Source organism: Heloderma suspectum, chromosome 5 (assembly GCF_057233095.1).
Source record: "Heloderma suspectum isolate Gila_16-S chromosome 5, 16-S_ref, whole genome shotgun sequence".
NCBI classification, from domain to species: Eukaryota; Metazoa; Chordata; class Lepidosauria; order Squamata; family Helodermatidae; genus Heloderma; species Heloderma suspectum.
The window spans coordinates 125,964,096-125,980,012 of NC_139462.1; the positions used below are offsets into that span (position 1 = coordinate 125,964,096).

Genomic DNA, 15,917 nt, shown 5'->3' on the forward strand with positions numbered 1-15,917 from the left:
GACTCCATAGGTTGCCAGAATGAACCATGGTGAGCACCAGACGACACGATAACCCACAGTGGGTCAAGTAACCCTTACTGCAGACCGTGGGTTATTTCAGCCAAATAAGCCATCGTGGATTAAAAAATTCTCGACAGGGGACACGATAAGCAACAATGGGTTAAATGAGCCGCTGTGGGTTATTGTGTCATCCGAACCCGGTCATTGTCTTTCCCACTGAGGGCCCAGGAGCCCCATCTGAAATAGCAGGCGTGATTTGATAATTGCTTCTCTCTCTCCTCCTTTTCCCCTAGGGCGCTTTTTCAACTCTTTTTGATTCTGTCCCCTAGGTTATCATGCCCCTATATCTCTGCATTCTGAGTGAGAAGATTCTTATTATGAATCCATTGGGGCAGTTCACACATAACAGCAAATTGTGGGTGAATTACCCCAAGATTTGCTGGGCAGGAGCAGGAGTGAGCACACTGCCTCTGGAGTGCTTGTCACTTCCAGGTTTCTGTAAACAACCTATGATTGGCCTGTGCATTGGTTGTGAGTGCAACATGTGAATCTGGAGTGCTGGGTTGTTCTCCAGGCTCCAGTTAAGAAAAACACAGCCCTGACTGTACAATCAAAGTTGTTTGGAAAGGAGAGCAAGAGAAAGGGCAAATGAAAAAATCCAATTCATGGTTCAGCAAGGCTTCTACATCACTTTGGTCAATGTTTGCTGGTATCAATGATCTCAAAATAAAATCAGAGTGAACTCAGCTTAGCTGCAATAGAACCTTGGGCCACTGCTTGAAACTGCCTGCCCCTCATCTGTCAAATGGATTCTGTGGAGTCCCAGAGAGTTGCCAGTCCATGCTCTCTCTGTTGCTTTCCTCTGTCGAATGAAGGAAGGTGAGAAAGCTAAGAACATAAATGGCAACAAGCCCTGCTTCTCCTTGTACAGCAGTGGGAATGATAATTCTCATCGCTTTCTGCACTGACAAAGGTAGGGGAGGGAAAGTTGGAGTAGGTTGTGAAACCTGACCGCTCCTCATGTCTTACACCTGTGGGTTCTTTCTGCCTGGCTCCTTCCCTCACCAGCCAATTTTAAACTACTCCCCTGCTTCTCTTCCATCTTTCACTCTGCAGTATGAGCCACGGGGCGTCACCTGCCGAGAAGCTGTGAATGAGTGTGACATCCCTGAAACCTGCACTGGTGACTCTAGTCAGGTGAGTTGCAAGTCAGAGATTTGGTTATGGGGAGAAGAGAGAAGCACTCTAAAGTCCTGGTCAAAGAATCCAGTTTTTGGTGGCTCCTGAGTGCCGTTGCAGATGGGTCTCCCTCCAAGATGTGATTCCCCAGGGCTTTAATTTCTAAAATTAGAGATGTGAGGGCCAAAACCTGTCAGAAAGCCCCTCCCTCTCCATCCCTTAATCCAAGGTATGTAGAGAACTGGCTGCGGTTAATTCAGCTGTTCTTCAAGGGAGCTGTGGTTATCTTGTTCTGTCCAGCATAATATTCTCTTTCTCTCTCCCCCACCCCCACCCCATATATGTGTGTGCATTTTCTCTCTCTAGTGTCCACCCAATTTGCACAAGCAGGATGGCTACCTTTGCGACAATGAGCAGGTAAGGTTGTTATCTCACCTTCACACTCAAGGACCATAGCTAGAATCTCTGGCATTGCAACCACTGGTAGGCGTAACTGTACCAACACAGTTGCAGCAGCCTATATAGATCCAAGTAAGAGTCAGGATCAGGGCAGGAAAGCAAGCAGTGGCAGGCAGGACATAAGTACACATTGAGCTGCCAGGTCCACATCCGGAGTAGCCTTCTGCACCTTTAAGAAGGTGAAAATTCCAGCAGGCACAGTTTCTCCCATCACTACAGCACTGCCATGAGGAATGTCACCCTTGATGAAATCTTCCTTTTTAAGCTTCTCCAGAAGATACAGGAGCCTTCTCAGAGTACTGATGGAGCCCCCTCAAGTGTGTGATGAGTAAAGTCCCCTAAGCATGATGCAGATTATGTGGGACAGTTACATTCACAGACAAAGCTGAGCAGTGTGTCCGCGTGTGCACGCACACAGTTCTTTGTGTCCATCCTGTTCCTGAAAATAATGAGATCCTCATGCTGGCTAGGCTACCAGGGTGTTAACATTTCCTCCGTCGGAGAACTCGGGCTCTGTCTTCCGGCCACCATAACTATGATGAAGGAACTTTCATTCTTCTATTTACTCCAAATATGGTGAAACGAACACCTTGGGAAAATTCTAGTTTGATCTCAGTGAGCAAAGGACCCAATTTGGCTAGCCTAATGGTTAATGCAGGGATGGGGAAACTCCAGCCAGCAAGGGTTCCCCAACTAGTCTGCAAGCTTCTTCCATGAGCCCCAACCCTTTTCTAAAGATGTGAAGGCCTGGGGGGGGAAACCCAAATTGGGGGAAAACTGTTTCCCCCCCATTTTTTTCCGAGGATGTGTTCCCCCTCCGAAAAGCTGAACAGCTTACGATTATGAAATATTTTCTTACAGAATCATGAATAAAATATTTAAGAAAAGGTTGTTGTCTTATATTGTCACCTAGGCTTTATTCCCCCCAAAATGATTTCTAAAAACTATGTAAGAAGACTTTTATAGGAAGACTAAGGTTGCAATCCTATGCATGTTTAGACAGAAACATGGTTGGCTGGGGAATGCTGGGAGTTGTAGGAATTTTTTCTGTCTAAAGATGCATAGGATTGCGCCCTAAGAGATGTAAAATTTCTGGAAATGTATTTATTTGATTTGTACCCCACCTTTCTACCCAGAAAAACAGCACTCAAGAAATAATGAAGCCATGGGGGGAAATGTTTTTTTTTTAATCCTCTCTGTAAGATTCCCAGCATAGTTATTTCTTCCTTTCCTTATTAAAATGATTGATCTAATGTTTTTCTTACTGATAGACATTTAGGGATGCTTCGGGTCATGCTCAGTTTCCCAACATGTGAGTAATCACCATATCATAAAATGGAAGAAAATGTGCATTCTTGACAGTTTGAGTTTTATTCTGTTGAGTCCTGTAATTCTGGGGTTGTTCTGGTTAGATGCTGTAGCAGTAAATGTAGTTCTAATCTAAAACCCACATGTGAAAGAAAGACTGCTACTGCCACCAGATGTAACAGAACAGCATGTTGGTTATCCCATCTATGTTTCTTTTCTTTTTTTTTTAATATCCCATCTATGTTTCTTTTTTAAATAATTAACTTTGAGGCTTGGGTCTACAGAACACACTGCTACAATTTTTTAATGGTTAATTAGACTTCACCAGTAAGGAATGCTGCCTCAGCTGTAAAACCTTTTAACTGCTGCCCCTAGCACTTTTAACTTTCTATACTTAAAAGGAACTGAGTAGCCTGGTTCCTATGGCATAGGCATAGGATTTGTTTGTTTGTGATTATTATTTTTTGTGATACTTCTGTACTGCTTAATATAATATAATATAATATTCATTCATTCAGTCATTCATTCCTATACTGCCCAATAGCCGAAGCTCTCTGGGCAGTTCACAAAAATTAAAACCAAAAAGCAATCCCTAAGCAATTATTGACACCACCACTGGAGACAACCTTTCAAAATGAACAAATTAAGATGTTCATTAACAGAAATTATTTACAGAAGTGAATAAAATGTCACTCTTCAAACATAAGTTGAGATTGCTTAAAGGTTCTTAAATTAAATATGTTTGCTTACTATTCCTAAGCCAAGTCTTTCCCAGTTAAATGAAATCTCAATAGCTTTTCCTTCAGACCAGATTTCCCTAAACTCCACCTCACAAACAGGAACCAGCTTAGGAATTTTCCTAAACTTCCTTACAAGCAGGAACAGATGCTGTACACCAGTCTTCCTCTGCCTCCAGTTCTTCGTGCTTCTTCTGGCTTCTAAGATGATTCACATGTATCAGGGACTACTTGCTAAAGTTCCCTCTGGTCAGACATAAAATAGGAACCTAAAATATGTATCACTTCATTTGCTCATAAAATTATCATGTTTGGTATATTAAATTTAAAGGTATAGAATCGTACAATCATAGAATAGTAGGGTTGGAAGGGCCCTGTAAGACCATCAAGTCTAATCCCCTGCTCATTGCAGGAATCTAAGTCAGAGCATCCCTGACAGATGGTTTGTTCAGACTGTATAGTCTATTCAGATAATAATTACAAACTTACTGAGTTTACTTTTTAAAGTTTGTTTTCTAATTGTAATGATACTTTTATGAGCAAATGAAGCTATGCATAATATAATTTGTGTTCCTAAGGCAGTCTTCCCCCAACCTGGTGCCCTCCAGATGTTTTGAACTCCAATACCCAGCATTCTTGACCATTGGCCATGCTGCCTGGGACTGATGTGAACCGAAGTCCAAAACATCTGAAGGTCACCAGGGTGGGGAAGGCTGTCCTAAAGCAACAAAGTGACTCGATCTGTAAATTACGCTAAAAAAAGAGAGCAATATTGCGTATTTTTCCATTTCCCCCCAAATTTCTGACTTTTCCTGGGGGGGAAATGGTTTTTTTCCATGGCTTCAAAATTTCTGGAAATTTTACATCTCTACCCTTCTCTCTCCAACCCAGGGCAGGAAACCCCAGCTCTTATCTCTGATCACTGATCAGAGATAAGAGCTGGTATTTCCTTGCTGAGCACTGAAGAAATACAGCCTTTTTTTACCACAATGCAGGGAAACCCCGTTGTGATTAGAGATAAGGGGGATGTAACGGCATATAAGCTTTAAATACCCTGCTCTTTAAAGAATATTTGAACTTTAAATACCTGCTCTTTAAATACATTTAACATTTAAAGGTATTCAAACCAATCCTGTAAGGAGTAGGCATCCATAGAACTGAGCTGTGCTTTGCATGCTTTGTGGGAAAATATCCAAATTGATGCAAAGTTCCCCCAGTGCCACATTTCGCTTTCACCATGCCAAGCCCCCACCCCACCCCCGCCCGGCGCCCTTAGCCCCACCAGCTGCTGGAGTGCAGCCCCAAGACAATTTCCAAAGTGGAATTTGGTCCCCTGCCTACCTTAGTACTGTAGAGATCAGAGAAGCTGAATCTGCATTCCTAGACCCCACAAATAGGTTCATCAGTGAGGGCCTTGTGCAACCCTCTTAACAAATCCCATTTTGTGCTCTTCAGGGCCGGTGTTATGGAGGCCGTTGTAAAACTAGAGACCGCCAGTGCAACGTGTTGTGGGGACGTGGTAAGTGGTGTGCTTTGTCATTCGGGGTTCGGGCCAGGTTTGGGCACAGAAACAGCCTTGGTCGCCCTGTATGATGACCTATGTCGGAAGAAAGACAGGGGAGTGTGACCCTGTTGATTCTCCTTGATCTCTCGGTGGCTTTCAATACCATCAACCACGGTATCCTTCCAGGACAGCTCTCTGAGCTGGGAGTGGAGGCACTGCATTGCAGTGGTTTTACTCCTACTTGGAGGGTCGCCTCCAGAAGGTGGTGCCTGGGGAACACTGCTCAGCCCTGTGGATTCTCCAATATGGGGTTCTACAAGGGTCAGTTTTGTCGCCCATGCTGTTCAACATCTACATGAAACCACTGAGTGTGGTCATCCAGAGTTTGGGAGTGTGTTGCCATCAGTATGCTGATGACACGCAGCTCTATTTCTCCTTTTCATCTTCTTCAGGTGAGGCTGTGGATGTGCTGAATCAGTGCCTGTCTGCACCAATGGACTGTATGAGGGCTAATAAACTGAAACACAATCCAGACAAGACTGAGATGCTGTTGGTGGGTGGTTCTGCTGACCGGATGGATGTTCAACCTGTTCTGGATGGGGCTGCACTCCCCCTGAAGGAGCAGGTCCGTAGCTTGGGGGTCTTCCTGGAACCATCTTTGTGGCACTGAGGCTCAGGTGGCCTCAGTGGCATGGAGTGCCTTCTACCAACTTTGGTTGGTGGCCCTACACCCCTATGTGGACAGGGATAACCTGGCTTCAGTTGTGTATGTTCTGGTAATCTCCAAATTAGATTACTGCATTCTTCGTGGGGCTGCCTTTGAAGACAGTTTGGAAGCTGCAGCTTGTGCAAAATGCAGCAGCCAGATTGCTAACAGGGACCAGAAGGTATAAGACCGACCCTGGCCCGCTTGCACTGGCTGCCTATATGCTTCTGAGCTCAATTCAAGGTGCTGGTTTTAACCCACAAAGCCTTATACAGCTTGGGACCGCAATACCTGAGGGCACGCCTCTCCTGAAATGAACCTACCCATATACTACGTTCAGTGTCTAAGGCCCTCCTCCGAGTGCCTCCTCCCAGGGAAGCTCTGAAGGCAGCGACAAAGGAGAGGGCCTTCTCAGTGGTGGCCCCCCATCTGTGAAACAAGCTCTCTGATGTGGTCCGCCTGAGGCCAACATTATTATCTTTTAGGTGCCAGGTTAAGACCTGTCTCTTTTCCCAGGCATTTGGCAGCATGTGATGAGTTTTAATAGTTCCTGAATGTGTCTTTAGTTATGACTGATAGTGTATATTGTATGTGTGCTTTTATGTGCTTTTTTGTAAATGGCGTTTAAATTTTTTATATTGTATTTAACGTTTTAAGTTCTGTAAACCGCCCAGAGAGCTTCAGGTATGGGGCGGTATAGAAATGCAAATAGTAATACTACTACTACTAGTAATAATAATAACCGTCCTTAGGTATGTTATGGATGTTGTAGTGAAGCTTGAATTCATAGGACATCATATGCCCAGAAACATCAGTGGGTGGTGTATGGTGGCAGCTGGAAATCGAGTTTCCAGCTCCAGACCTCTAGCTTAAAAACATGCAACAGGGCAGGGAGGATGTATTGTCTCCCATCTCGATATTTATTCCATTGGCCCATTGTTCTCTCTCACTGACAGTGGGCCATAACTAAAAGTCCTGCTTGCTACAGCAGGTGGGAAAGATGGGTGGGGGGAATGGATTGTTTCAGCCCCAGACCTGGCAGCCTCAGCTGGAGGTGGTTAATTGTTTGAGTCTGTGGGGACAGTGTTAGACGATCTTGAGGCTGTGACAAGGGTTGAGGCTCATGAGGGTTCAGCACCAGAAGATCACTAGTCAGTGGATAGCCATGCCTTGATCAGCCTTCCCTTTCATTGCCATCCCCAAGAGATGTTCACAAAGAAAGGAAGCTATTTAATCCAGAGAGAAGGAATGGCTCAGGGGAGGGAGGGATTGTCTTCAAAAATCATCCAACGATAGGCCTGATTCTCAGTGATGCTCAGCCAATCTCTCTCGGAATGTCTGTGTACAGCTCTGATTCCTTCTCACATCTTCACCCTGATTACTCCAGTGCCAAGCTAAGAGAAGGGGACAAGGACTTTGCAACATTTCAAGGAATTGGAAAAATAATTAAAAGAAATTATCCATTTAGTTATTAATATTTATATATCCCTGTATTTGCTAAAAAGCCATCAAGGCAGCGCACAACAATTTAAAACAATAAAAGCATAAAATGATAAAACACAAAACATTAAAACATTAAGATAACTACATAATTTAAAAGGCCAGAATAAAAACGCTAGTCTTCAGACCCTTTCTAAAAGTCAAGGGACTAGAGGCCAATTGTAGTTCTTGAAGGAGCACATTCCACAGTTTGGGAGTAATGCAGGAGGAGGCCCTTTCGCGGGTGCCTGGCAAATGAGCCTCGGCAGGCAGTGGTACCCACAAGAGAGCCTCTCCTGAAGATCCTGATAACTGGGCAGTTTCATAACAAGACACCAGAGCTTAAAGCTGTTGCCGTTCACAGTCTCTCAAGTGGTTCTCCTCAGGTTGATTGCTCACTGAAACTGGCACTGATTTGCAGTGTGGCTTTGTGACAAGATGACCTCAGAATGCTCACAATGGAATTGTAAATTTGGAAGACCTTAGTCCAGGTCTTTGCCTAATGGCAGGGTCGGCCACTACCATCTCAGATCACTCCCCCTTTGTTCAGTGTTTGCAGATCACAGCTTCCCACAATCCAGATCACAGCTTCCCACAAGCAGAGAGTGAATGCATGAACCAAAGACACCCAAGGAGACAAATGGCTCTGAATGACTCAAGCTGCATGCATGTGAGGGAAGAAAGACACACACACACAAACACACTGCCCAATACAAATGACAACAGAGAAGGAGACGAAAACAACAACAGCCAATCCTCGGAGATCATTAGATAATCCAACTAGGAATAAATTGCAGTCTTGCTCATCAAATAAAGTGATGAAAAGTTGAATTGGGACATAACTCAATGCCCTTTCCCTTCCAGCTGTGGTAGCCCCCCCCATGTCCCCCCCTCCCCGGAAGTGAGGAGGGAGAAAGTATTTTGTTGACCTCGGTGAACAAGACAGTACTCTGTATTAATTATTTATTTGAAGCCATTTTTATCCTGTTCTTCAGCCAAAAAGGCTTCTGGAGAGGCTTATAAACCAATAAAAAGTCAGGCTAGGTACCAAAATATAACTTCATAACTGTATCCAACTCTGGACCATTCAGTTCAGAAAATTTGCCTCCCCAAAAGTAAAAATTGGTGGACACATTTTGGACTCATTTCCCACTCTCGCCTCGCCTTTTTAATGCAGATATGATTTATTTGTAATAATAACACAAACATTTGCTGCTCGCTTGTTTCTAAATCCAAAATTCTCACCCATCTGGGGCCTGGCAAAGAACTGCCTTCCACACCCCAGGCTGGCGGAGGGATGTCCCAGCGGGCGGCACAATGGCAAACCAACAGACGGAATGGAGTTCCTCCCCCAGCCTCTGAGAGTGCCAGTATCACCTGCTGACCAAGGGTAGATTACACTCTATTCGTTGCAAAGCCTTTATAGAGCACACGTCTCTTGAAAGGAATGTTTGGTCCCAGGAAAGCCCAACCAGGAAGCATCTCCATCCCTCATTTTTATGTGCTTTCACCAGAGTTCATTTCAAAGCAGCTGGCTGGACAAACTACTAGTTCTGTCTGGGAATGTAAAGCTTGCCGGGCTCAGGGTGTGGAGGAGTGTGGTTTTTTTTTGTTCTTTGGCCTGCCCTTACTGTCTGTCTCTCTTGCTTCTCTGGGACTCAAGCTTCAGCTGAAAGGTTGTGCTATGAGAAACTGAATGTCGAAGGTACTGAACGAGGGAACTGTGGGCGTGAAGGGCACCGCTGGGTACCATGTATCAAGCAGTGAGTAATCTAGTTTCTCCCTGTCTCATAATGCACGGTATTCCCTTCCTACAATGCACTGCACCAGACCACAGAGGCAAGTGGCCACAGTGTTGCAACCAGTAAACTGGTGTAGAATCCAACCTCTTCTTATGCTGTATGGGTCTCTCCTCCCCCTGCCCTCAGGGATGTGCTGTGTGGATACCTCCTCTGTGCCAACGTGACAGGTTCTCCACGTGTCGGTGAAGTTCTCGGAGAAATCACCACAATGACTTTCTACCACCAGAAGCGTTATGTTGACTGCAGGTTAGTGGGATCTTGCACTCTATATCCCTCGTCGTTTCTCTGTCTCTCTGGCATGCCAACCTTCTGAAGAATGTATCTGGGGCATAAAGACAGGAAGATTTGTGGATAATGAAGAAACACCCCCCCCCCAAAAAAAATCTGGCCTGCAGATTCTTTCTCACTCTACAGTAGTGTAGGATCATGTCCCCTAAACATATTCTTCACCCCACTTTTCCATATGGTTAAGATATCTTTGTATGTATGTATGTATGTACACACACACGTATATACATACATACATATATATATATATACACACACACATACACTTTTTAATGGTGAGGGGGGTGATCCAAGCCCAAATATGTTACATTTGAATTGAACCCACTGTTTTCTAATAAAGAAGAACCTTTGAAATCTAGAAGTAGGATCAACTAGATGTTCACCTACCAACTAAATAGTCTCAGGTAGCAAATGTTTGGCTTCTGTAGCTCCCCCCACTTCTAGAGCAGTAGGAAGTTTTAGGGACAACCACTACAGGGTCAGTTTCCTTGTGAGGAAAGAGTAGTGGAAACTGACTGTGCTTTTGTGATATCTGCTTGTTTTCAAATATGTAAGCAGGCCTCCCCAAAACCAGTGCCCCCCTGATGCTTTGGACTACAACTCCCATCAGCCCCTGGCAGCATGGTCAGTCAGGGAGATCAACAACTTCTGGAGGACACCAGGTTGGGGAAGGCAGTGTGGGGGAGGAGGCAGGCTCCCAGACACACAGTGCTAGTCTGTAGGTCCATTAGCAGAAACAATGCTTGGAGCCCTCATGGCTCTTTCTTGCCATCAACAGCAGACATTGGAACTGCCAGAGCCTTTTTTAGGCTCCCACCTTCCCACCAAATTACACATAAAACAATCCAATTTCAAGCTAAAAACAGCAGCAGTTTTAAACCCAACTTTATTTTGAAGATTTATACCCTGTCTGTCGATTAAATGATTCTCAATGCAGCTTACAAGCAACATGTTGTAATAATCCAAAACACGCACTGCCCATCTCGGGCGGTCTAATTCTCGGGTGGAGGGGTGGGGGCGGGGAAGACCATGCTTCCATTTGGTCCTGCAGTCCCAGGGCAACTAGCAGTTGAAGCTGAGTATTCTTTCTGATAGGGGCTGGGGAAACAAAAGCTGCTTTTTCTCTGGCTGAGGGACGAGTCTTGGCTTCCTCTTGCCATGAAGTTCTTCCCGGGTGGTAGGTGGGGTGCAATCTCCCAGTAGCCCTTGGGCCCAATCTACACAGCTGATTTGATGTGGAGCAAGAGTCCGTCAGGGTCGTTCGCAACAGATGACGCTCTTGCCAGTCTGCAGCAACCCCACAGCTTCCCTCTGGAAAAGGCGCATTTTTAGGAAGTCCTTTTAGTGCATTTTTCCTTAGATGCGGCTCCTACATGGTTGCGCTGCAGTGTGCCCTTCCCCCTGCCTATTTCTGTGACCTGGCAGTGAACTGGTCAAGGGGTGGGGCCACCCCCTTCCCCCCTTCCCCCCCCTTCCCTCTTTTCCCCCATTCATAGTAGGGCTGCTTTCCCATTCACAATATTTAGCCTCTTTTCCCATTCATAAAAGCATAGTAGTGGTATTTCAGTCATTCACAATAGCGCAGTAGCTGCTTCACCCATTTAGATTATGCAGCGGAATGAGAAACACTTTCTGGTTATATCCGGACATCATGAAATTGCTTTGGTCTGTCAGAGGCACACAAAGCAAGAAACCTAAAAACCTGCTTTCACGGCTCACACAGCACTTGAAAACCCCTACTTCAGGGTTAGGTGGATGGAGTAGAACTGAACATCATCAACCCCGTAGGTGCTGCTCAGCAAATAGGGATGTCAGAGAAATCCACTGTGGATTCAAATGAGGCTGGATTTCAAGGAATCCAGCCTCAGGAATCCACAGTGGATCAGGACCACTTACCTCCGCTCCAGGAGGACTGGAGGCAGAATGGCACTTGTCTGCTTCTTGCCAGCCAGAGCCATTCCCCTCCTCCCTGTCCCTGCGGATTGCCATGTCTTAAAAAAAAAAAAAGCGATTGGGAGGATGTGCCCATAGACTCATACGCAAATAGAGTCATGCATGTGCCCATAGACTTTTACGCAAAATAGAGCTGTGAATCTTGCATATAAGCCTACGGACACATAGACTTATATGCAAGATTCATGACTCTATTTGTGTTTAAGTCTATGGGCACATCCTCCTGATCGCCTTTTTTTTTTTAAGACATGGCAATCGGCAGGGACAGGGAGGAGGCGAATGGCGGCGGCTGGCAGGAGGGAAGGTAAGCGCCCCTAAGCCAGTCCCCCCCCCCGGAATCCGAGCGGAGCGGAACCGCACTGGGGGATTCCGGGGCGGGGGAGGAATGGATCGCCTCCCCCGCCCCCACGGATTCCCCACCGGAACAGATGGTGGGGAATCCGTACACCCCTATCAGCAAATTAGAGAGGCTTGTTTCCCATCCCTGTCCATGCTTTTCTGCTCAGGGAAATTTACTGGAAGTGCTGAATTAAACCCCTGTACCTCCCCCAACATCTCTCCCCTCTCATCCACCATTGGGATATTGTGAAAGATTAAAAGATACTGCACTATTGTGAATGGGAAAAACAGACAGCATACCACGAATGGGGAAAGCAGTTAATTTGCTATTGTGACTTCTTGAAAACAGCACTACTGTGCTATTCTGAATGGGGAAAACAGGCTGCATACTGTGAATGGGGAAAGCGGCTACTGTGCTAGGCTACATATTATGAATGGGAAAACAGCAGTACTGCAATATAATGAAAGGAGGAAGCAACGGCAGGTAGTGCAAAGTGCAAAGAAAGCCTTTATCCAAAAGGCCCTACTGCGAATAGAGAAAAAGAGAGGCGGGAGAGGGGCAGCCCCACCCCTTGACCATGTCACTGCCTGGTCACAGCCAGGACACAGAGGCATGCCCAGGATTTAATACAGGGGGATGGGGCACACCACGTGGGACCTGCATTTAAGAAAAAAAGGTGCGCTATTGGTGAGACCGTCATCTGTCATGAACAACTCTGATGTGCTCTCACTCTGCACTAAATCGGCTGTGTAGACTGGGCCTTTCTCTCTTTCTCCAAATCAGTAAATGTTAAAAGATTTCTCTGTTCCACTGTATAATTGCAACAGGGATTTCTAATTTAGGATTACTAGATTAAGATGGGGGTCAAGGTCATCTACATTTCAAAGTATTATTTTCTTCTCTCCTGCAATCACAGGTATATTGCCTCTAAACATGGAGGCTGTCTCTTTTTCCTTTGTGTGTGTGTGTATGTGTAAAAAAAGATGCTGCTAAATGCTAATGGATTTAAACTCACTTGCTTTATTGTACAGTCACTAATTGCTAAGCTTGTAATCTCATACTAGGTGCCCCTCTGTTGTCTCTGTCACCCATGAGAGGGTGGTAATTTAAGTATCTGCTTTTGGAAGGAGCTATACAATTTCTTTTTTAAAAAATTAAAAATTAGTCTTTTTGTTTTCCCCTCCATTCTACTCATCAGGGTTGCACACTGTGACTTTGACAGAAAAATGGAATCTCCATGTTCAGTGGCAGTAAAGTATACCTCTCTCACATCCACCAATAGCATTAAACAGAGTGGGGTTGAGCAGCTGGAACTCACTGAGCCTGTGATAGAGGCAAATCTTCCCTCCAAAAATGAAAATGGTGATGATGATGAGTTGTTTTAAAGTGGATTGCAAAACTCAGTAGAGGAGGGATGAGTTTTTCATCTTTGAAACAGCTCACCTGCTTTCTCCTTCAGCCCCCGCTTGCTAAGATTGCAAGCTGATATATGCCTGCTTCTTTTGACAGCAAAATGGAACCTCCACATTCAGAGGCAGTCTCTCTCTCTCTCTCTCTCTCTCTCACACACACACACACACACACTCACACACCAATGACATCAAATGGAATAAAAGTCTTTGGTACGTGTATGCCACACACACGCGTTTGTACGTGCATGTGGCAGCTGCCGCCAGGAAAGTGCTTGCTTGCTTTCTGGGAGTAAGCACCACTGACCTCCTGAACAGGCTTTAAAACCTTTTCTTCTGAATCAACAGCTGAGCAGGTTTAGAGTGAATGTACAAGGAGGTGTGCTTGAATAATGAATGCCAAAAAAGCCAAAAGCAAAGGGGTAGATGAAAAGGATGTTGAATTCAATGAAAACATAGCATAGGAGACTGGCGTCTGGCAAGCAAACAACACTAGTTACCTTATACCAGACTGCCCTGAAGAAGGACCTGTGTATGGTCCAAAATGTGCCGGAATCGTTTTCATTGAATGAAAACTCCCTTTTGTCAGTCCCTTTGCTTTTGGCTTTTTGGGCATTCCTCGTGGGGTCCCCTTTGGCTTTTTGCTTTAATAAAGACCAGATATGTTGGACGAGAGGGGCCACCCACCCCACCCCGGCCCCCACAGTTCACATTTCTGAAACACACTAATAGGGGCTCCCCCCTCCCCTCCTCCTCCCCGTGTGACTGAATGAGACATTTCAACAGGCTGAGCTTCCCCTGTAGTGGACTTTCATATGGCTGAAGTGCTGTACCTGTTTAGTTTGGCTTGCAGTAGTTAGTTAAAGGGCCAGGCAGGTGGGAAACTCTCTTTGCATTTGAATGCTGCTCTGATTTCACACACAGCCCTGCCAAGAAAATTTTTTTGCCATATAGTTGGAAACACAGTAGAATCAAGCAGCCTATTTTGACAATGGGAGAAAGAAAAAAGAATTGGGCCTTGTCAATTCGAGCCACCCCTGTAACTAGGCCCTCTGCCCCTTCCTTTGTAGCCCCTTCCCTTATAAGATACAAGGTAAAAGCCAAGCACTTGTGTTGAGGTCTAGCAGTTTCAACGTATGCATGGAGCCAAATGAAGAAAGAGGCCGCTCTCAGGCCAAAAAATCACCCTTGTTTCCCTGGTAGCCACATTCTATAGCCTGTCCCATCTACAAGGCTGATACTACTCAGCACTCCATTCTGTCCCCCCCCTCCCATCCTGCAAATATGACCTTATCAACTACATATGCTAAAATGGGGTGAAAAAGCACACTTTTTTCCAAAATTTACAAATACTGAGTACTCCTGAGTACAGCACATACTACACCTTCACCCTTAGCTAAGATGACAAACTGTTTCCCAAAAAGACACTGTGCAAATAGAGAAAAATTACTACAAAGTAAACCCAATTTAAATCTGGTGGGGGCGAGGGAGGAGATCAGACAATACCTGTCAAACTGCTGGTGGGCACTCATCAAACTCCAATAAATACGCCATTTCTTGCCCTTTCTATCTCAAAATCAGCACGGACTGTCCTCAAACACACCCCTCCTATACTGCCAAGTTTCAGATCAGTCCATTGAGCTGTTTCCTCAGTATAAGCTATAGAACCTACTGTCCCTGATTTCTGATTATAATGGTAGGATGCAATTTAGCTACAATGGCCCTATAATACAGTATGAAAACCACAATATAGTACTGTATAAAACTTGGAAGAGACAATAGCAGTTCAGCAAGGAAAGACAAGATCACCATTCTGGGAAAGCTTGTTGGAACAAGTACATTTTCAGTAGGTGCCAGAAACCCAGGAGGGTCAGTGCCTATCAAACTGGAAGTGCTAGGGGGTTCCAGAGAGTAGGTGCTGCAATACTAAAGGCCCTATCTGAGTCATCATGGACTAGACTTCCATTATTGTAGGCATCACCAGGAGGGTATCTCCTGATGAGTGCAGCAACTGGACACACAGGTAGGAGGTCAGGTGATCTTTTAAGTATCCTGTTCCTGAGTTGTTTAGGGCTTTGTAAGCAAGTTGTGGTTGTTCAGTCGTTAAGTTGTGTCCAACTCTTTGTGACCCCATGGACCATAGCACGCCAGGCCTGCCTGTCCTCCGCTCTCTCCCGGAGTTGTAAGCAAGTACCAAAACTTAAACCTGGGCCCATGGCAGATGGGCAGCCAGCGCAGTTCCCTCACCGTAGGTGCAATTTGCAAGTGATAAACTGTTTCCATTACCAACCTGGCTGAGGCATTCTGCACCAACTGTAGCTTTTGAACCAAGCTGAAAAGGAAGCCTCACATAAAGCACATTGCAGTAATCCAGTTTTGAGTTACCAATGTATGGACCACAGTGGTCAAGCTGTCCAGGAATGTCCATCTCACCCGCCAGAGCTGGTAAAAGGCACTCCTAGCCACCACCCCCAAATGCCCCCAAATGACACTGGGTCTGGCACATTGTAGAGTATGCAAAATGTTGGCCCGACTGCCAATACAGTTGCTGATGCTATGTGTAGCAGTGGGAGATGGGTGCTGTCATGGTGGGTCACACCTGGGCATGTTCCCTCCATCTTTTTAAGATACCCCAGTAACATCTTCTGCCTCAGTACAAGCTTTCCTCTTCCCTCTGAGCTCAGCAGCCTTGAAGTGGAGGCATTAGGACTCACTGCCCTTGGCAGCCCAGTAGGGGATGTAGTATGAGGGCA

The 15,917-nt window shown here is 45.5% G+C and overlaps 1 protein-coding gene across 6 annotated transcripts in view; it reads left to right on the forward strand.

Moving 5' to 3' along the window:
• Window positions 1–15,917, forward strand: part of ADAM11 (ADAM metallopeptidase domain 11) — a 147,745-nt gene that overhangs the window by 119,614 nt on the left and 12,214 nt on the right. For all 6 annotated transcript variants that reach the window (XM_084857194.1, XM_084857198.1, XM_084857197.1 and 3 more), the window contains 5 exons: window positions 1,117–1,197; window positions 1,546–1,596; window positions 5,139–5,202; window positions 9,036–9,135; window positions 9,301–9,420. In XM_084857194.1, the coding sequence (XP_084713320.1) occupies window positions 1,117–1,197; window positions 1,546–1,596; window positions 5,139–5,202; window positions 9,036–9,135; window positions 9,301–9,420 (416 nt within the window). The remainder of the gene's footprint in view (window positions 1–1,116; window positions 1,198–1,545; window positions 1,597–5,138; window positions 5,203–9,035; window positions 9,136–9,300; window positions 9,421–15,917) is intronic.